This window comes from Eleutherodactylus coqui, chromosome 10 (genome assembly GCF_035609145.1).
Source record: "Eleutherodactylus coqui strain aEleCoq1 chromosome 10, aEleCoq1.hap1, whole genome shotgun sequence".
In the NCBI taxonomy this organism is placed as follows: domain Eukaryota; kingdom Metazoa; phylum Chordata; class Amphibia; order Anura; family Eleutherodactylidae; genus Eleutherodactylus; species Eleutherodactylus coqui.
In genome coordinates this window covers 56,640,918-56,661,191 of record NC_089846.1, presented here as the reverse complement: position 1 = coordinate 56,661,191, position 20,274 = coordinate 56,640,918, and the positions used below count along the sequence as shown (strand labels likewise).

General features: G+C 41.8%; 1 protein-coding gene across 1 annotated transcript in view; it reads right to left on the bottom strand.

Annotated features, from left to right (window-relative positions):
• The window catches only part of LOC136580461 (complement C4-B-like), a 67,649-nt gene that overhangs the window by 39,040 nt on the left and 8,335 nt on the right, over positions 1 to 20,274 (bottom strand). Inside the window, exons 5-18 of the mRNA XM_066581043.1 lie at positions 19,031 to 19,113; positions 18,451 to 18,533; positions 17,975 to 18,062; positions 13,906 to 14,011; positions 13,099 to 13,222; positions 12,609 to 12,724; positions 11,326 to 11,478; positions 10,817 to 11,002; positions 7,652 to 7,834; positions 7,421 to 7,573; positions 7,189 to 7,312; positions 5,167 to 5,235; positions 4,254 to 4,460; positions 1,621 to 1,732 (exon numbers count right to left, since the gene is read on the bottom strand). Coding sequence (XP_066437140.1) covers positions 1,621 to 1,732; positions 4,254 to 4,460; positions 5,167 to 5,235; positions 7,189 to 7,312; positions 7,421 to 7,573; positions 7,652 to 7,834; positions 10,817 to 11,002; positions 11,326 to 11,478; positions 12,609 to 12,724; positions 13,099 to 13,222; positions 13,906 to 14,011; positions 17,975 to 18,062; positions 18,451 to 18,533; positions 19,031 to 19,113 — 1,787 coding nt within the window. The remainder of the gene's footprint in view (positions 1 to 1,620; positions 1,733 to 4,253; positions 4,461 to 5,166; positions 5,236 to 7,188; positions 7,313 to 7,420; positions 7,574 to 7,651; positions 7,835 to 10,816; positions 11,003 to 11,325; positions 11,479 to 12,608; positions 12,725 to 13,098; positions 13,223 to 13,905; positions 14,012 to 17,974; positions 18,063 to 18,450; positions 18,534 to 19,030; positions 19,114 to 20,274) is intronic.

Sequence of the window (20,274 nt, the reverse complement as noted above, 5' to 3'; positions counted from 1 at the left end):
TGTAATGTGGATTCACACTGAAACTGTCCCCTGGAAAACTTGTCACATGGTTTTATGCTGCACTCCACACTGTAATTTCCATACAGGGATGTGCCAATCATGGGAGGGCCGGGGGCTCTAATGAAGTGGCCATTTAATGTATATTGATATTAACATGAATTACCTGTTTTACAAGATATTAATCTGACCATAAGGGCTTATGCACAAAACCGTATTATGGATCCAAGGTTTTTATTTTCCCATGGATCCATACAAAGTCCATGAAAATACAACAATGGCATGGAGAATCTCTTCCCTAGATGTAGCGCATAGAGTGACTAATGTAAAGCCAAATAAGGTCCATACAAACATTGCTGCAATGTGTGTGAGCGCTAAGAGTCATCTAACTGAAAATGGCTAGTATCCTAAATGCAGGGCTGGCTATAAGGGTGTGTGGCCTCCACCATGAGACACCTCATCAATGCCCGGGGCACTAGAAATCTGCACCCCCGATGACACTCTTGGTGCACAAATCTGTGGTTTTTTGAATGTAAAGTGTTAATTTTGCATTTCTGGGCACTGTTCTGTGGGACTCTATGGCACACAATAAGGTCACTACTCACTAGTAAAAGGTATTGCACACGGTACCATCCAACCTAAGGTCAGCCCATGCTTAAATGAGACATTTTTTTGTTCTTTTCTTGTCTTCTACATTCTTGAGATGCGTTTATAAAAACTGTCTAATAAGATGTCTTTGGTGCCCATAGCTGTCAATCAAAGCTCAGTTTTCATTTCTGAAACTGCTGTGGTATAAAGAAAGCTTCGCTTTAATTGGTCGCTATGGACAACATAGACAATTTTTCTTTTAGACACTTGATAAATAAGGCAAACTGAATCTTCTAGTTCGTTTTATATCTCCAGCTTACCTTTTGTTTCCCCACTTGTGGCCCAAGCGTGTGCCCCTCTCTTTATTCCTTAGACACCCAGCTTGGAGTCTGCTCTGTCAGTGGCTTGGAAGGTGCACGCTTTTACATGTTCGCACTCTTAAAGGACCAATGCACATTGTATTAAATATTCCCTTAGCTATATCAGACACCCTCCCCGTAAGGAGTTTTTGGTCTTGCTGAAGATGGTATCCAAGTGTGTTCTGATTCTCTGGTCTCTGACTTCAGCTATTCCTGACTGTGTTCCTGTCTCCACTCCTGGCCTTGTCTCATTATACTAACCATGCTTCTATTTGCTGCCTGCCCTGACCTCTGACCTCTTCCCTGCTGAACCATTCTGTGCATGCCGACCTTCAGTTTGTTCCATCTTCAGAAGTTCTGCTGCTTGCCCCTTCCCAGATTGTCTGATTATGCTCCCATGAACACGCTCAGCTAACGCGTTTTGGTCTGCTGCATGTGAGCAGCCATGTTACTGGGGAGTGAAACTTACATCCTGTCTGGTGGAGGAAAGGGTGAAGACTGGTGGTTACTCCAGTGTCGCCTATGGATTCGGCCCAAAGCCAAACAAGTGTGTGGCACAGCAGGTCCACATCTGCTGATCCTGAAATACTATCCAGAGTGACCACTTTTTTATTGGTCATTAGGACTAAATTATCCAGGATGAAGAATGAAAAAAATCAATGAATAAACAGCATACGTGTATTTTTTGTTGACGGTGACAGTTCTCCATAACCAGCTTTCTGGAAAAGATGAACGGATCTGCACCTCACTTTCATCTGTGAATTCGTCCTCCTCTTCCTCCTTTTGTGCTGTAGGGAGAAGGACAATTACATGGTGATCGTTAGGGTACGTTCACATGGTGGATTCTTCTATGGAATTTTCTGTGAGTAATCGGCCTGTAAAATCGCAGCAGAAATCCCTGTCAATGGTTAAATTGCATGTGGAATCTCAAACGTGTTTCCTTGAGGATCCGTGTGCAGAAGTAATATGTCACAGACCGGGCCAAATGAATAGCAGCAGATTTCTACTGCGATTTTACAGGCTGATTTCGCATGGAAAATTCCACAGAAATATTTTTGGAAATATGCCCAGTTGGGACAATGTTCGTCATGTTAGACCAGGACTTCAGATCCTTACCTTACGAGTATAAATATGCACATAGAGACAACTTTAAAGGAGTAGGACCAAATTCACCTTTTATCATCTGTACATTGGATAGAAGGTCTCACTGCCGAAAACCTCAACAATGCTGAGAATGGGAATCCCATGTCCCCTCTCCTTCTCACCGTAGCCTCACTGCAACCCCCAAAGTGAGGAGGAGACTGGAGTGTTGGTTGAGCATGCACGGTGCTGCTCCATTCATTTTCAGTGGGACTGCCAGAGATAACCAAGCACTTGTGCTCTGCTATTTCCATTAACACCATTGAAATGAATGGAGCAGCACTGCACATTCTCGACCACCACTCCATTCAATCTCCTTCTCATTGCGGTGGGTACAGTTCCTGTAAGAGCTATGGTGCATGATGGAACAGCCTGGCCATAGATAGGCCCCTGAAGTGTGCCCAGGAGTAGTACTAAAACTACATATATGGAAGCAATGCTGCAAAGGGAGAGTTGGTCTGACACCAGAGGTCTCAGCGGTGATAGGGGCCAATATTAGTTCTCAGGAAGAACAGAAGTAGAGTCTGTAGATAATCAGAAGCAGCCAAACACAAGAGCAAGGGCACCTGGTGTAGGGAGCAACTGACACAGAGGGAAGTACCTAAGTCAGCTATTGCATGCAGTTGCTATAATTTATATTCATACAGTTGGACTGCCACCTCTGTTACCCACACCTATTTCCAGAACAGGGGTCTCTTTGGTGAGATGCCCACTGATGGAGAGTGAATGAAGAGGTGATTTCAAAAGTGTGGAATGGGAGTTCTGCAAATGGGTGCGGGTCATAGATGGGGATCCTGCATATATCAGACATTTATAGCAGAAATCCCATAAATGTCTACAATTCAAATACTCATCTCAGTGTAACTATGAGTTGGATCTTGTCATAAGAACTCCAGAACTAGACAAACCAGTCTGGTCACATTTAGACGTGCAGTTGAGGTCCCATTACATGATAGAGCTATGTGCATGAAGTCTGTATGGAAAGAAAGGCTTGGCTCTGTTGACCCTTGAGCCAATTCCACACCTCCATGCTTGCAGACAACACAGTTCTTCTGGAGAGGGAAGTTCTGCACAGGTTACCACCACCCAGTAACAAAGCGGATGGGACAAAAGAAAGATAGGCCTTCTTTTTCCAGTGGCCCAATGCAACTGCATGGTCTGCTTCTTTGGGACCCCAGTGAGTAACACAGAGCTGTACAACCTCCATATGCCACCAAAGGACATCGCCATTCAGAACTATCAGCACCAATCAGTCCTATAAGACTGTTTAAGGGTGCGACAACACTATTCCTTGCAACTTGAAACTTGTACAGAGCTGTATATGCTGGTGTGCATGAGCCTATATCTGCAATGGTCTAGAAAAAGCTTGACTGTATATTATGGATCTAGTAATTAAAAGACAGGGTTAAAGTGCCCCTCCGGTTTTGGGACAAAATGCAGTTCTGGGACTGTAGGGGCGGATTGTATATTATCTGCACTTGTTCTTCTCTGCTATCTGTCTAATTTGCTGCTTTAAGGTCCCATTTTTGTCATCTGACATGTTCAATGTTATGTTCATATTACCTAACTCCCACAGTGCATAAGTAGTGTTAGACTATTAATGTACTATAGCTACTCTGTGATTGGCTAGTACTGCTTACATGATCCTGACCAATCAGAAAATAGTGCTCAGTATGCTTTTAGTTAAATAGAAAATTACAATGCCCGTCTCTCTCCTCTATGGTCTATTACTATGGGTGGGAGGGGGGTAGATTTTTTCCTGTGGATGTTTCTTGAATTGATTGTCATAAATGTTTTTGGCCAAAGTACAATTTGATATGTGTAATCTTATACTACCCTTTGACTGATTCTTACTGTTTATATTTCTTTTATGGTTATTATAACTTTAAAATTGTACAAATGAAGAATTAAAAAAGAAAAATCTCAGTGGTTCACTCGGACGGCTAAACAAATGGGACCGGAACTGATGGGGAGCGGACTGGAAGGCTAGCAGAGATAAACAAGTGCAGGTAATATACCGCCCAACCCCTCCGGTCCCGGGACAGAATTTTGTTCTGAAACTGGAGGGTTGCTTTAATATACTCTTATCATATACATCTACCATAATGTATACAACATGGAGTCTAAATATGTTATATCCATTTGGAATAAACCAGTAACATTTCTTACTTCTTCCAATAATATCCGTTTTTTTATTCTGTTTGATCTTTTTGCGCAGGTCTTCAGCATATTGGCAGCACTCAAGGAATGCTTTTTGGCATTCACTGGATTTTATGCGGTTAGCTCGAATTTCGCACTTTTTTTCCATACGAGCAGGCAGTGCCTTCATTCCAGTGATACAACATTGTTTGAGCTGCTGATTTTGGAATTGGTTTGCTGTGGATAGAAACAAGACAAAGCAGTGGAGTCAACTAAGAATAAAAAGAAAGTGCCATATAAGTGAATGAAAATGTGGGAATTTCAATTATCATGAAGGTTGCGGTTTTGGGGTCGTTGGAGACTACACCGATTTGTCAAGCGTCAACAGGTATTTATGGGGTACTTTTTCCCTCCCCATAGACATCAATGGGGAAAACACACCAGAGTACAATGATAGCATGTAGCAGAGTGCAAGCAAAGACAATGTCAGATTAGTTCTGTTGTGGTTTAGTGTGGTGGTGTACATAGAAGGGGGGCCCCATAGCAAAGATGAAAATGGGTCTCAGGTATAGTTTGCCACACAGGACAGAAGGGCTGATGTTTCTTTCCCCCTTTTCTTGCCCGCTGTGCCAATCCTTTGCCCTCTTATTTTCTAATAATGCTGTCCCTCTGGAGAGTGGAGTTCTGTACAGGTTCTCACCCAGTAGAGTAGGAGATGGGGCCAACCAGTACTGGGTCCCCACTCTACAAGGGCTCTTATAGCAACCACATGATCTGCCTCTATGGCATGTATACTCCTGGTTGGACGCTATTGCCATGTCAAAATCTGACCCTACTCTGGTGGACCAGTCCAAACCTCATCCACAAAGGCCAAGAGAGGATGTTAAAAACTGTCCATTTCAGGACACATAACTACAGCAGGACTACTGATTTCCAGATTTACCTTTCTGGTTTGCAAGTGCATTAAAATCCAGGGACCTTTTCTTCCTTGTAGAAACTTTACAGCCAAGTTCTATGAGAAAATAAAAAAATATAACCTTTGCAAGAAAATTCCTTGCTTGACATTGTCATCTTTGTAATATTTTTGCTACCTCTTAGGCTGGGGTCACACTTGCCGCAGCGAAAAACTGCAAGGTGTCCACTTCAAAACCCACGGTACTTAGCCGCATGCTTTTCTGTTGTGGCCAGCGCTCCCATAGAGAGCAGCGTGTCCACAATGGAAAAAACAAGCAAACATGCTGCGGCTGGGGATTCCGCGCCGCAGCACTGGCTTCTGCCGGCTTTGCTACGACGGATTGGCCTTCCCATGTGGACGTGATTAGTGACCGCAGGCGGATTTGCCGCAGCGAAATTTCACATGGAATTTTGCGGCAAATCTGTCCTGTGTGAACCCAGCCTAAGTGGCGATTTATATTGTGCATTGTATTAAAAGAAAATTCAGTAAATTACCTGTGCTACCTGGAAACTGTTAACAAGCTGCTGTTAATTGGTTTATGCATGAATATGCTAATCAGATTATTTGGACATAAGGTGTAAATAAACATCAGCTATTCATGTGTTCATGTGCCAGGTTGTCCTGAAAATTCATATAAAACTATAATTAGATTCATGGGCAGCCTTAGCTACTCCTTGGCAGCAGCTTGTAGCGGGTCACCCAACACTGGTCTTCCCGGCCAGATGACCTTCTTCCACTGTGCAACAGTCTCTTGTGGAGCCACATGAATCCTCCTCCTCCTGGCTCTGTCTTCTCCCTTCTGATGGTTCTGAGGTGCCGCTGTCAGCCCATCGGCGCCCCTGCAACCCAATTGCTTAGTTCTGCTCCTGTGTTTATGTTATGAGCTTGATTCTGGTATTGTATCTATGTGCTGGGGTTAATTCATGCTGTGTTTGTGTTTTGAGCTTGGTTACTGGTGCTGTATTTATGCTATTGGCTTTATTCTGGTGCTTTATTTATGTTGTTAGCTTGGTTCTGGTGCTGTGTCTACGTACTGAGCTTGGTTCTGTGGCTGTACTTATGTTATGAGTTTGATTCCTGCATCAATGTACTCAGGTTAGATTGTGCTGTATTTATGGTACAGCATTTATTCCCTTAGCTGTTCTGGTGTGGGTATGCTGCTATTATGGTGCTTTCTGTGGTGTGTATATATATATATATATATATATATATAGTTTCATTTCTTAAGACACAGGCACTAAAAAAATTCTGCATTAACCTAAGACCGGAACTTATTTGATACAGCAACAGACCTGCTGGTTGATAGTTTTATATAGCAGCAGATAGAGAAAGTGATGACTAGATATTACCATATCTATCAACCTCCCTTAATTCAGCAGGACAGTCCTGGATTTCTGGGGCTATCCCACCGTCCCAGTCGGCAGGAGGGATTTCTCACAGCCGTGACTGAGAATGGAGTAAAATAAAAAATAGCCTATACACACCCCTTTCACTCCTCCTACTGCTCCAGTTCATGCGATCAAGTCCACCACTCACTTCCAGGAAGAGCAATTTGTCTAGCATGTGATTGCTGTGGCTAATGACTGGCCCCAGACTTACCAGTAATCATGCAATCTGGAAGTAAGTGGGGGATCAGATTGGCATGGACCAGAGCGGTGAGGGGAAATGAAAGAAGTGATAAATTGTTTTTCTATTTCACTACATAAAATGGAACATAATGGAGCGGAGGCATTGTATATTATTATTAAGGGGGACTTGTCGGGGCACTATTACTGTGTGGAGGTCACTGAGGGGCACTATTACTGCAAATGAATACAAAGTGTGTGGCTTAGCATACAATAGGCATAGCCTAATGAAAAAAAATTTGCAGCAGTGTTGCAACGTGTTGCGAGAACTGTCTTTTTTTCTGTTTTTCAAAAGTTGGAGGTATGAATTATTACAACGATGTTGAATTATTCATTTGATGTCAATATTGCATTTATTCTTATGGCTCCTTAATCATGCAATTACCATTCATGTTACTGTAGCCCGCAGAGGAAACAAATGCTAATCCTGCATCCATGAAAACAGATTTATAATCCTTTCCACTTCCAGGAGAGCAGCCCAGGTCATAGGCATTCATGACCTTAAAAACCTGTAAGACATGCAGTAGATCATACTCAGCAAGCAGCTGGAATATCACATTATAACATAAACCCAACGACATCAATACAACGTGATGCTAGGTTTAGTATTGACCTACCTTGTTAGGGGTCAACTTATTCTTTGAGTTCAGTAGGTACACGGCCGTGTCTACTGCAGATAAAGCTACGGACGTCTTATCATCTGTTTCTATTGTGAGCTTGAAGGCCCCTCCCGGTTGTATACTGTCCGCCACATTTGTTCTAAGTTGCAGCTAAAAAATAGATACATTTTCAGTAAATATACAGATAATTTTCACATGGGATGGAGCACCTGAAGATGTCGGTATTACCTTGCCTTCACAGACATCAGTAACATCTATCCAAACGGAATTGGCCACAATCTCAGAGCCCAAGTAATAGTAGGCAACAATTCTGAAGGAAGGAACCATTTTGGCTGTAACAACCACATTAACCACCATGAGATTTGCTCTGTCAATGGACTTCAAATCAAGGATCTGACCTTTGTTGAGAATCTAAGAAAAGAGATATCAAAAACCAATAAATCATAAGATCTTAAAGTCATGATCAGACATGAATAGGCTTTTATGGAAGAAATAATATTAATAATCCATTATCCCAAGAGCAAGAATTGGGGTCTACATTGGGTCACAGCAGGTAAATGCAAACACATGCTCTAAAGCAGGTAGAACATGTGACCAAATGTGAAGGGTGGAATCACAGAATCATACACCTATCTACTTGTAACTCTTAGAGCAGACTAAAGTCTGGGGCAGTACCGTTTCTCCTTGTTGAGAGCACCATTGTGGGTTAGGGACTTTTATAGATTATACAAAGCTCGCTGGGAAAAAACTATGAAAATAAGTTTGTGGCCTCCATATACTCTTGTAGCACTCTCCACTCAAAATATTACCCTTTGGACACAATTATTGGCCTCTCACTTAGCCAATCAGAACTGTACTGTATACTGATGAGCGTCAAAAACCTAGAAAGCTACATGGGTACATGGAAACTGTAGTTTGGTGTACATCCTAAGGGTGCGTTCAGACGAGCGTGTTTTGGTGCGTGCATACGCAAGCACAAAAACACGCTTGTATTTACAACACTGCATTCCCTATGGTGTGTGCACATGTCCGTACTTTGCAGGTGCGTGCCTGCAAAGATAGGACATGCGTGCACCATAGGGAATGCACGCATTGTTTTCAATGAAGCCGTGGCTGCTGCCGGCGGCTCCATTGAAAACAATGACCTGCTGGCTCCCTGCATTCCTTTTCAGGGAAGGACTATACATATAAGCCCTTCCCTGAAAAAGAAAGGTTTTAGTGTAAAAAAAAAAAATGCAGGCATTCTCTTCAATGGAGCCGCTTCTGCTGCCGGCGGCTCCATTGAAGACAATGGTCTGTGGCACACCTGAATTGTTTTTCAGACAAGGGCTTTACATATAAGCCCTTCCCTGGAAATCAATTAAAAGTGATTTAAAAAACAAAAAAAATACTCACCTCCCTTTAGCTGCGGGGCACAGCCTCGTCTTCTCCTGCTGTCCCCTGCACTGTGGTGCTGATCTAGTGCTCAGCCAATCACAGGCAACTCTCCCCGAATGACAGACAGGTGAGAGTTGCCTGTGATTGGCTGACCTCAGCCAATTACATACAACTCTTTCAGCAGGCGGGGATTTTAAATCCCCGGCTGCTGATAGATCAGCAGTTCAGCACCACAGTGCAGGGGACAGCAGGAGAAGATGCGGCTGTGCCCCAGCAGCTGAAGGGAGGTGAGTACCTTTTTTAAAAAATTTTTTTTACTATTTTAAAAGGCTTTTCAGGGAAGGGCTGGTCACAGCCTCACCAATCAAAGGCAGCTCTCACTCACACCCATTCATGAATTCATGAATGGGTTAATGAGTGCTGCCTCTGATTGGCTCAGCGCAGGGACCAATCGGGGGCAGCTCTCAGCTGGCTGTCATTCATGAATTCATGAATGGGTGTGAGTGAGAGCTGCCTCTGATTGGTGAGGCTGTGACCAATCAGAGGCAGCTCATTCAGCAGGCGGGGATTTTAAAGCCCCGGCTGCTGAATACTACTCAGAGCAGTTCAGGAGAACTGCCGGCCGCCGCGGCTGAACTCTGTCTGCCGGGACCAGGTGAGTATATATATATTTTTTTATTTTTACACATTTCTGGATGAATTTCCTGGAAGGGCTTATATTTTTAAGCCCTTCCCGAAAATTCATCGTGCGATCGCCGGCAGCCCATTGCTTTCAATGGAGCCGGCTGTATTGCCGGCTCCATTGAATTCAATGGGCAAACATCGTTCTTCTCTGCCACAGCTGTTACAGCTGTGGCAGAGGAGAATGATTTGTCTAGTATATGTTCTCAATGGGGTCGGCGCTGCTGCTGCCGGCCCCATTGAGCGCATATAGAGAAGAGAACAGGAATCGCAGATCGCAGATAGGTGCAATCTGCGATTTCTGTTCTATAATTTATCGGACGAGCGCACAAAAAGCGCTCATGTGTCCGATACCATTGCAAAGCAATGGTTCTATAAAATCGCCGAACGTATGCGCATGCACAAATCGTGTGAAAAAACGTCCGTCTGACTGAGGCCTTATGGTGCTGTCCACAAATAGGAACATTACCCCCTGAACCCACATTGCTTGTCTCTCATCTAGCCAACTAGAACCCTACTGTACACTGATGAGGGGCAAGAACCCTGAAACATCGTATTCTGGTTTGACGTATATTCCCAGTCATGTTGCAAGGCCTGCTAAAAGGTTAGATATTGACTCATAGGGTAGGTGTTGTCCAATAAGTGGCACTGGTGAGGATTATTCTATCACTCATTTGCAAGAGCAGACTCATAAAGCAAAGGGTATGACTTTAGGTGATTTTAGAAGTATGGCTTACTAGATTCCAATAGGAATCCTTGCTCCCAAGATTGATCAAGAAATTATTAGTGACCTCAGAATATGTGTTTTATTACCAAAGTGGACTCACCCACAGATCAAGAGATGATCTGTAGTCCCAAAACATGTTATATGGGATCATCAATAAAGTTCTGAACTTTACCACCTTTGCTGGGAATACTGATCCATAAATTCACTTTTGAGATCTGGCACAGTAGACCGTACTCCTCAAGTATTCTGAAATTGCAGCCTCAATTGTTGATTGGTCCTAGGACCTAGATGTTGACTATGAAGAAAATAGTAATTCTTTTAATACTACCTCTGGTGACCTTATAAACTTGATACTAAAGGGAAGCTGAAGTGAGCAGAGTCACCACTAAGTCCTCTAAGATGGTCCAACAATCCTTGTGTGCCAACTGGCTTTTGGATACAATTAACAGGGATGAATCCACTTAAACAGCTATTGTCCACAAACATTTAATGTTACTGCTGTGGCAGTGCCAGTCAAGGATTTCATATTGTCCAGGAACAGGACTGAGATAAGTGGCCATTAGGGATTAGAATTTATTGTTACATGCTATGATCCATTTTCCACTCACCATATAATAAACTTTCTTCACTTTTTCAGGATCAGATGTCAAAACCATCATTTGGGCCTTTAGATTTTCTCCGGGGCTCAGTATTTGGTTTGGGATCTCCAGGTGGAGGAAACTATTTGCTTTTGAATTATAGGGAGTAAGATGCAGCGACTCCTCCTGATGGGCACCATCACCTCCTGCTGTAACCTATATTAAGTAAACGCATAATCAGGTAGTGACCAATATTACACAATACATTAAGAAATATCCCTTTAGCCAAGTCTCTCCTAGATTATGACCCTCAAACAGATCCCAGCAAAGTACCATCAATGCTATAACTATAGACCGCACTGCCTAGTAAAAGCACAGCTGGAGCACATTACATGTACCTCCTAGAACCTGGCATGTCTCTTCTAGAGTACAAGGAACTAAGCATGAGAGCCCAGGTTCTAGAATATGCACAGCACTGTCTAATACCCCTTGGACAAATGTCAGTGTGGATGAAGGATAATCTGTACAGGTGTCATTACCTTAAGTTCAAACTTATGCTTGGTGTCTATGTTGATCTGGAAGATAGTTCCTCCATTGTTATCAGATATAGAGGAGCTCTGCTCAACATTGGATATGAAGACCTTGACCAGGACACCAGGAGCCGGTGTGCCATCTGTATGAATGACCTCTGCCTGTCAACATAGGTAAAGAGATCTGAAAACCATTTACAAATGCCCCATTCTTTTCACATAAGCTTCAATTACCTTGTTGAGGTGCTAATATATTAAATTGACCAAATTTGAAGATTTCAGAAAGGACTATTCAACTATCTAATGTGTATCGGATTGGCAGACAAAGTGCTGTTGACTGAACGAGTGCTCGGATAACTAACGTGTATGGGCGCCTTTAGTCATGTGATCTAATTGTCTATTATTACTTCAGGTCCTACTAGATGAATTGTAAAGCTGGCCATGTACTTCAAATAGCTGTTGGCCAACAATTATTACTCCTAATCCAAATTCCGCGGGTTAGTTTAAAAGTTTTAATGTTACAATTACATACTTTGCTACTGTTTCTAACATGGTATTAAAGTCGTTAGAAGGTAGGGGAGGGGGGCTAAAGGGGGAAATTAAAAATTGAAGGGTATATGCATGGGCAAGGTAATGCAACATACACAGAAAACACTACACTGGAAAGCTTAAGTGGATATTTAAGGGCAAAAGTCACCAATGTAATCAAAACGTGTATTAGGTGACCAAATTTGTGAAACTGTTTTGACTTGTTCATGTATGTTCTTCTTCTTGAATGCCAATAAAAAAGAGTTCTAAAAAAAAAAATACCTGAAGCTACCTTAGTTTGTTGTTGTGTGTTGCTGGACTTTTGATGGGCATCACTGAAAAACCAAATGAGTTTAGTGTAATCCCTCAGTTAAACTGAGCATTCATTTGTTCTGCATGGGAAGAGTGCAGTAAGCCATTACCAGACTCTACTGGCGGTGGATTATCTCAAAAGCATTGGGCATGTTGAAATCCAGCAGCCCTTCTTTCCTCGGATATTTGCTGTCGGAGCAAAGTTGGGTCACCCCTACACATTTGGGGGTGGGCAGGTCCCACCAGAATCAGTGCATTTGGCCAATGTTAATCTAATGTGTATGGCTATCTTTAGTTTGGATACTATATTACTGGACTCATCCCAACCATATCATAGTTTTACATGTTTGGGTTTATGCTTTGATTTCATGTCATATTTTATCTTAGTAGACCAGTAGAGGATGACTTCACTGTACAGTAATGCATTAGACAAATAGGCTTCAGCCTCTTACCACAACCGTTACTGGCGTTCCAGGGTTAAAATATCGTTTTGTTTTGGATAAATCCAGGATATAGGGAGATTTCACAAATTTTACATAGGTGATCTCCTTCTCTTCTAAAGTTCCAGCTATGAGAATAGGGGACAAAATTACGCCTGTCAGTCAAATCAAAACAGGCTGCAGGAGACGAGAAACAACAAACACAGACATTTAGTTGAAGGGGTTGTACCAGAGTAGAAAAATATGGCTGCTTCCTTTTAAAAACAGCTGGACCTTTTCATGGGTTGTGTCCAGTTTTGCAGTTCAGCTCCATTGAAGTGAATGTGGCTGAGCTGCAAGACCACACTAACCTGTGGACAAGGGTGGCGCTATATTTGGAGAAAAGCAACCATATTTTTCTAGACGCGAAAAATCCATTACTGCGGGGAAGGGGGGGTGCAAAAAGAGATATATGTATAATAATTAATGCATGAATTCTGGGTATGCAGTAACTGAGACTTACAAGCTTTCTCCATCACGCTGACTGCAATGTATAAGATGGACCCCACTAGGTTTTCTTCCGGTTGGCTAATCTTCTTTACAATGTCATCTTTACTAACCACAACAGTGCCTTCTCCCTTTGTCAGCTGGAAGACATGAAGAACAAGATATCGACAGTCCAGAAATGGTCAACAAGCTTTAATTTTCAGAGTAACAGGGGTGGTTCACTTTCTACAATACCTTTTTATTCTAAAGGATCAATGAAAATAAGCTGATCACAATATATAGCTCACTTCTGGAACCGCAATCAGTGAGCTGCATTCTGTGAAGAAACCTGGCAGCAAGTATTTAATTTCGCTGCAGCACCCCCGCAGTAGAAATAAAGTATTACACAAGTCCCGTTGGTACTAATGAGCTGTGGTGTAATTCTTGAATGTTTTGCGTCCTATAGGGAAAGAGACACTCCTTATAGCCACTTTCTTCTCAGTGCAATACATGAGTTCCAGGAGAAACCTCAGCTCTATCAACTCAGAATTCTCAAATAGAATATTTGGGTAACAGGTTTTCAAAATCCAACATCCCCTTTAAGAATTCAGTAATATGGTTGTTAATTAAAAACATTTACAACATATGCTCAAAGTTTAGTACGGGATTTACTTTTTTTTTTTAACCATTTTAGTGTCTAAGCTATGATTAAGTTGCACGAAATTTTGTAATAGTCATTGGTTTCCCATTTGCCACAGCCTATTATTAAAATCACTTAAAAATGTATTTCTGACTGGATAATACTTTGTCGATATGGAAATAAGTTTCTGAGAACCATAATCACCTTTATATTCTGCTCCAAGCCTTGCAGTATAGTCTTCTCCCCATCCTGACTTATTATCCCCAGGCGTACATACGTGATGCCCTCCACAGACTCTCCATACACATATCTGGATCAATCAGAGACAAAAGGCGATAGTCATGAAGATAGATAAAAGTATGGTATACAAAATACAGGGCATTAGAACGCTACAGGAGATCGTGTGTATCAAATCATTATAGATGAGCTCTAGTGAGTTTTTTTTGTTCTGCACTCAATTTTTGTTGTAATCAAAATTATTCACCCTCCATTGCAAATTAGGTAGCAAAAGTTGCAAAATTTCAACTGTTTGCAAAAAGAACTCACTATCGGGATACCGCCGGTTATCACGGCCGCTCCCGTTCCTCCAGTCTCATTCCATCCTGATGAAGCAGTCTAAACTGCAGAAACGCGTCGATAGGGATGTTTAGTCTAGTGAGTTAATTACAATCAATTTCAGACAGTCAGCAGTAGTGTTAGCTGGCTGCCCGGTACCATCTGCCGGGCGACTACACCGATGCCGAGCTAGCCAGCTAGATATCACAGCAGGGACTATCATACCCATTTTATTTAGGGGAGATCTGCAGTGCGCTATAGGCAGTCAAAATAGTCTCTATTAGCGCACAGCTATTTAAAAACACACGGGGAATATTAACCCTAGGTGTGCTGCATCCCAGGAGCATAATAACCTCGGAAATGACTCTGGGGCCATGATGTGACACAGAACATAGAGCCTCGGGGGAATTAAATGTGTGCTCTTGGTAATAGCCCGCTTTTACATTATTAAACCCTTCTCTTCCGCATTTGGTTTTTATCTCACCTATGCGAGGAGAGGAAAATGAGGGTTGATTTTAGTGTGGACTAGTGGTCTTAATATTCCTACAGACACCTACTCTATTTGTGACACATGGGATATATTAACCCTTTGTGCTCTGGACATTGCAAGAAACAATTGCACATTATCTGGGAATAATTAACCCTTTGTGCTCTGGACATTGCAAATAACAATTGTACATTATCTGGGAATAAGACACTGTTGTACCCAAAAACAACAGTATGAATTATTGTTCTCCAAACCTACATTAGGGATATTAATCCCGATTTAGCCTTATCCCCTGTGATTTTTCAGTATCATTCATCTATTGGGGGCTGTCTCTGGAATTTAATAAATATTTAATAAAAGCTCAATAAAATTAATAAAATCTTTGTAAAAGCTAACACTAAGCACCTACCTCTCTATCTCCTTGTGATAAATATCTCAAATTGGGGATTTCAACTATAAATAAGGGGGTGCATTATTGTACACATCAAGCATAAGGAGTACACTATCTGTCTGACTCTCTGAAAATTAATATTATCTGAGGGTCCCTCTCATTGGGGGGACCGCAAGACTATACCTGATCATTCCTTGGAGATCACTATCTCACATACAATCCAGAGATATAATAGGTGTTTTAGTGCTCAGGTATCTGTGATAATTGGTTGGTCTCTGGAATACGGGTTTCCAATGAGGAACTAAGGGATGCCTTAACAAAGTTCCCATAGGTTCCCATTTGTTTTGTATATGTGCTGTTCTGTCCACTTTAGATTTTAAATTTTCTAATAAAGTTAGTAAGTTTTAATTTTATTCTTCTTCGGTGACTGCCGTTTGCGAAAAGAACAATCAAACTATTTAAATAGTTCAACACAACTAACATAACAAGTGGTTTTTCCAAATTCACCACAAAATATCACTTCTAATGACTGTTGCAGTGTTAGAATTATTCAACCTCCTGAGTAGAATCCCTCATAAGAGCACACATTTGCAAATCAGCTGTTTCCAACAGTTCTGGCTTGATAGGTTCATCAAACACCTGAAAAGTAGGGGTCCTAGAAGTCAGCAGTGTATCCAATAATCATATAACCAGTAACTAGACTAGTGTAGCTAGAAAATGCAAGATAAATAGATCATAATTGCCAACTTGTGAGAAGGGTCATCAGGTAGATTCCAAAAATAGCAGTGTGATATAGAGACTGGTAGGCCATCAGCCATTTTGTGTGTAGTTAGAATGTAGCTACAAGTTTCTCAGTTCACTGGACAAGAGTGGATGAGGACTTTCCCTTCTTCTTTGCTCCTGTCTTCATCTGTCTGTTTGGTTTAGAATTAGCATGGGGGATACCAAAATGTGTGACCATTTACTTGGTAATAAAGTCTGAGGAAAAATAATTCACCTAGGAGCTGGTTCCCACAGACGCTGTGGCTCCAGCATTCAAATTAGGGGAAAAATCTTTTAATAAGGATTATTATTGGTTGAGTGAAGGTCCTAGCCTGATATGGATCATATTTTTAGAACCATATGGGCCAGCTGAATAAAACGCATCTAAACTCATTGAGGTGTGGAGCCCAGAACAACCAAATGGTGTATCCACGTACTTGGTCATAATTTACGTGTCACTTTGGTATCGCTGAATAGATAAAAACATGACTGGAAATATGCCAGGCATATATATTCCCAATTGGAGGATCTCAATGGAGAAATGGGGAATTATGGTTTTTCCACAGGTCCATATACATTTAATCCACCCTTCTCTGAATGACCTCAGAGGGGGCGGGAGGAGGTGTATTCTGGGGAAACTTTAAAACTAGGGCCTCAAAGAGACCCAGTTGTCAGACATTCGAAGATACACAACAGCGTAAGGAGTTTCCCGTTGCTTCAGTGACTGCACAAATCAGAACCTTAGGCCGAACATCCCAAATCTGGTACCTTCTTTATCTCTTCTTTGTTTTTTTAAATACTGTTTGTTGTGTAAATCTATAAACCCCATCTCCACTGTAACATATATATATATATGTATATATATATATATATATATATATATATATATATATATATATATTTAGCACTAGTCTTTTTCTAGAACAAATCTGCAATTTATTAGTCGAACATTGTCTATTTTAAAACGAACCTAACTCTGAAATTTGTGTTCGTAATTCATAGTCTGGGTTCCAGCTTACCTTTAAGAGCTGGTGGTGGCAGCAAGTGTGTGTGGGTATTGCATAGAGCTGGAGACGTTAGACCAGTACAGGGGGTGATTTGAGCTTTCGTTCTGCATACGTGGGACAGCTGGGTACAAATCTACCAGTATTCTAACTTCTCAGTGCTTGCAATCCCGCTAGAGTGATTGATCGAGGCTCTGCCGTGACAAGTGTTCACAGCAGTGAGAGCACTTGGAATACTCGATCAGTGACAAATTGGTGATAGAGGCGGGATCAATCGGGGTTTCCCTATCTCTCCTCTACTGCCATCCATGACAAATAGCATGCATAAAATTTTTCCTTTATGCTCCATTCATTTACACTGGACATGCCTCATCATATAGCATATGAATCAGAAATAATAGATATGAGTCACTTCAGCATACCCAAAATGTGTGTAGGCCCTAAATCAGACCCCTAAACAAATACACATTACAACCAGACACCATAAATAATAGTCTCTTGGACATTTAGGAGACTTTGCAACTACAAGGTAGATAGACTGCTGGATAGATGACAGAATAGCCTGGGCAGGGAAGGTGCATGGTGTGAGCTGTCTAGGATCCAATATCATGCAAGTCCTAAGGCATGAGTCCCTTGTGGTCTCCTTATATATCGGGCCTTGATAGCCACCATAAGAGGAGGATGAACTTTTACCGTAAGAAACTTTGAGCTAGACATTATCACCAAAATTGGTTGCTCACTAATAATTGTTAACCTGTCTAAATACATGTGAGTCCTTATTCCAAAACTGTGTTTAAAACCTTTCCAAGAAGAGTAGAGGCCATTACAACATCACAAGGGTGGGTAATGGACTCCACATTAAAGGGGTTTCAAGCGCACCATTGTCCCTCAATTTATTGGAAGTAGGGGTTCCAACAGTTAACCCCCCCACCGATCAGATATGCCATCAATTTCTACAATGGAAAAGCCCCTCTATAATTTTGCAAACGGACAAACAGGTACATCTGGATATGATGAAAAGGTGCACTCATATTTGCTTCCATGTACTATGTAGAGTTATTAAGGAGTCGTTACCTGGCTTCAACTTTGATTTTTAATTCTTTTTTAAAGAGCAGAAAATAGGGAAATTCTGGAATGATCTTCACCTCAAAATTGGGCAGAACTGCAAAAAAATGTAAAAATCATTTATCGAAGAGACAAGTGACCCATAGACAAGTCAGCGATGGATGTATCTACTGACTATGGAGTCTTAAAATGAGTGGAGGGGTGCTATAGTGGACACAGAGAAGTATACATTGGGTGGCACCTGCCAGGGATCTCATCATTAGGGTAAGGCTGGTGACACCAGAGCTTATTCTGGCCACATTTATGCATCTATAATATGAGATGATTGGTTTGGTCTGACCGCAGGTTTCCTGACCCAAACTTTAAGCATTGTAGAGTTCAGTTCAAGAGACCCGTGATGAAGCCGGGACACGTTCACGTGTCACCAATCTAAGCCCGACCCATGTATGGCAGCAATACTCTACAGTAGACTTTGGGAAACTCACCATACTTCTTTACTTCAAATTCAGCTGAAGAGTTTGATTCTGGAGCCGAGTTATAATATGCAGAAATCTTCCACACCCCGAGTCTGAGGGAGAAAATAACACAATTCAACCAGCAGATATTTAATATATATAGATATGCTTCAGTCTGGACATTGTTTTGTTGGGATGAGATAGTTTAGGATAGGATAGACAGATAGATAGAAGTGCAGAGTCTCCACTTTCCAGAAAAGGCAACTGCAAATGCTGTACAGACACTGAGCAAGAAGGGAATCATCAGCAGCATAAAAATATTGCAGTTGTGAATTATAGTTTGTGCTTCAGTCAAGACATTGTATTACTGATATTTATAGATATATAGATAAAGAAGCATAGAGTCTACTCTTTCCAGAAAATACCAATGTGAATTTTGTACAAACATTGAACCAGAAGGGATTCCCTAAAGATGTGAGTTTAGGAGCATGAAAATACCAATGAAGTTGTGGATGAAGAAGAACTGTCACACATGAAGTAACTCTAGATGAGTGCAAGATAAGTCATGTACTGGAAAATGCCTCATATGTAAAAGAATTGGATGACTCACGTTGAGATATCCGGAATCTGGATCTTTTCTGATATTATGGACGCCATCTTTTGAAAACTTGCTACTTGTATGCCCTCGGCATTCTGGGAGATATCAGTGGCAGGAATAGAATTCAAAACATAAACGATGAGTTACAAATGTGGAAAAATGGAAAGCAAGGAAAATAGGAGGCATTTTCTATGGGTTCAAGATTAAATAAACACTGCTGATACTGGAGAATGGAGAGAAATAGGCCTATAACCAGTGTGGCAAGAATGTGCACAGAATGGCCTGCAGGGGGCTGTATACAAACCTTATTTGTACTTAATGTTTACTAATCAACAGGGACAGCTATGTGGATGTGTCTGGAGGAGCTAAAATTTCCACACACTTTCAGTCCCATGCTGCAAGTGTGGCAGCTGAGCGCTGGCCTATGTGGGAGACAGCGGGAATTAAGATGTTTTGTCAATGGCAGCTCTACTGTCCCTCCCTGGAGCACTTAAGCATGGCCCAGCGGCACACAGTGGTAAAAATACCTGAAATGGTAATAACGGCTTGCCTTGAAATGCCCACATGACTCCAGTGCCTCTTAGAGAAACGAACCATCGGAAAATCAAATAAAAGAGACCGTAACAAAGTGTAGTTTAAACCGGAGGAATACGTTTTTTTATTTCACATTTTCCAACTTTGATTTTCCAAGAATAAACTGCAACAGTCTTAGGTACAATATCCCTGGCACATGTTTTCTGGTACAATCTCCAGTACACTTGCATTAAACAGACACTACTCCCTTGTAATACAGTCGTCATCAGTCTCAGTTATCTGATGGGGAATTACTGGGAGAGCATTCCTGACACAGAGGGGAAAACCTGAACAGTCCTTCATTACTTGTTACGTTTTTCCCTCGCTGACTTAGCAGCTTTGGTGGGGTAAACTCTCATGCCAGACTTGTCCTCCAACTTGGAGTAGTGGAGCGATTCCTGTACCCCCAAATTCAGTGGTTAAGCAGGGAAGTATATGACATTCCTCGCCAACGTCTTCTCCCTGAGCTGAATCTGACTTCAGGTTCCTGGAGGGGTTGCATCCCATGGCTAATTAGGCATGTGCCCGGGTTTAGCCCAGACAGAAATGCCAGAGCCTCAGCCTGCATCACACATGTCCTCCTCTACCGACTATATCTCTCCAATCCCTCTGCCCTCGCCCCTGACCTATACCCTGACCAATTACGCCACACTGAGCAGGTTAGGGTGATGGGTGTACAGACA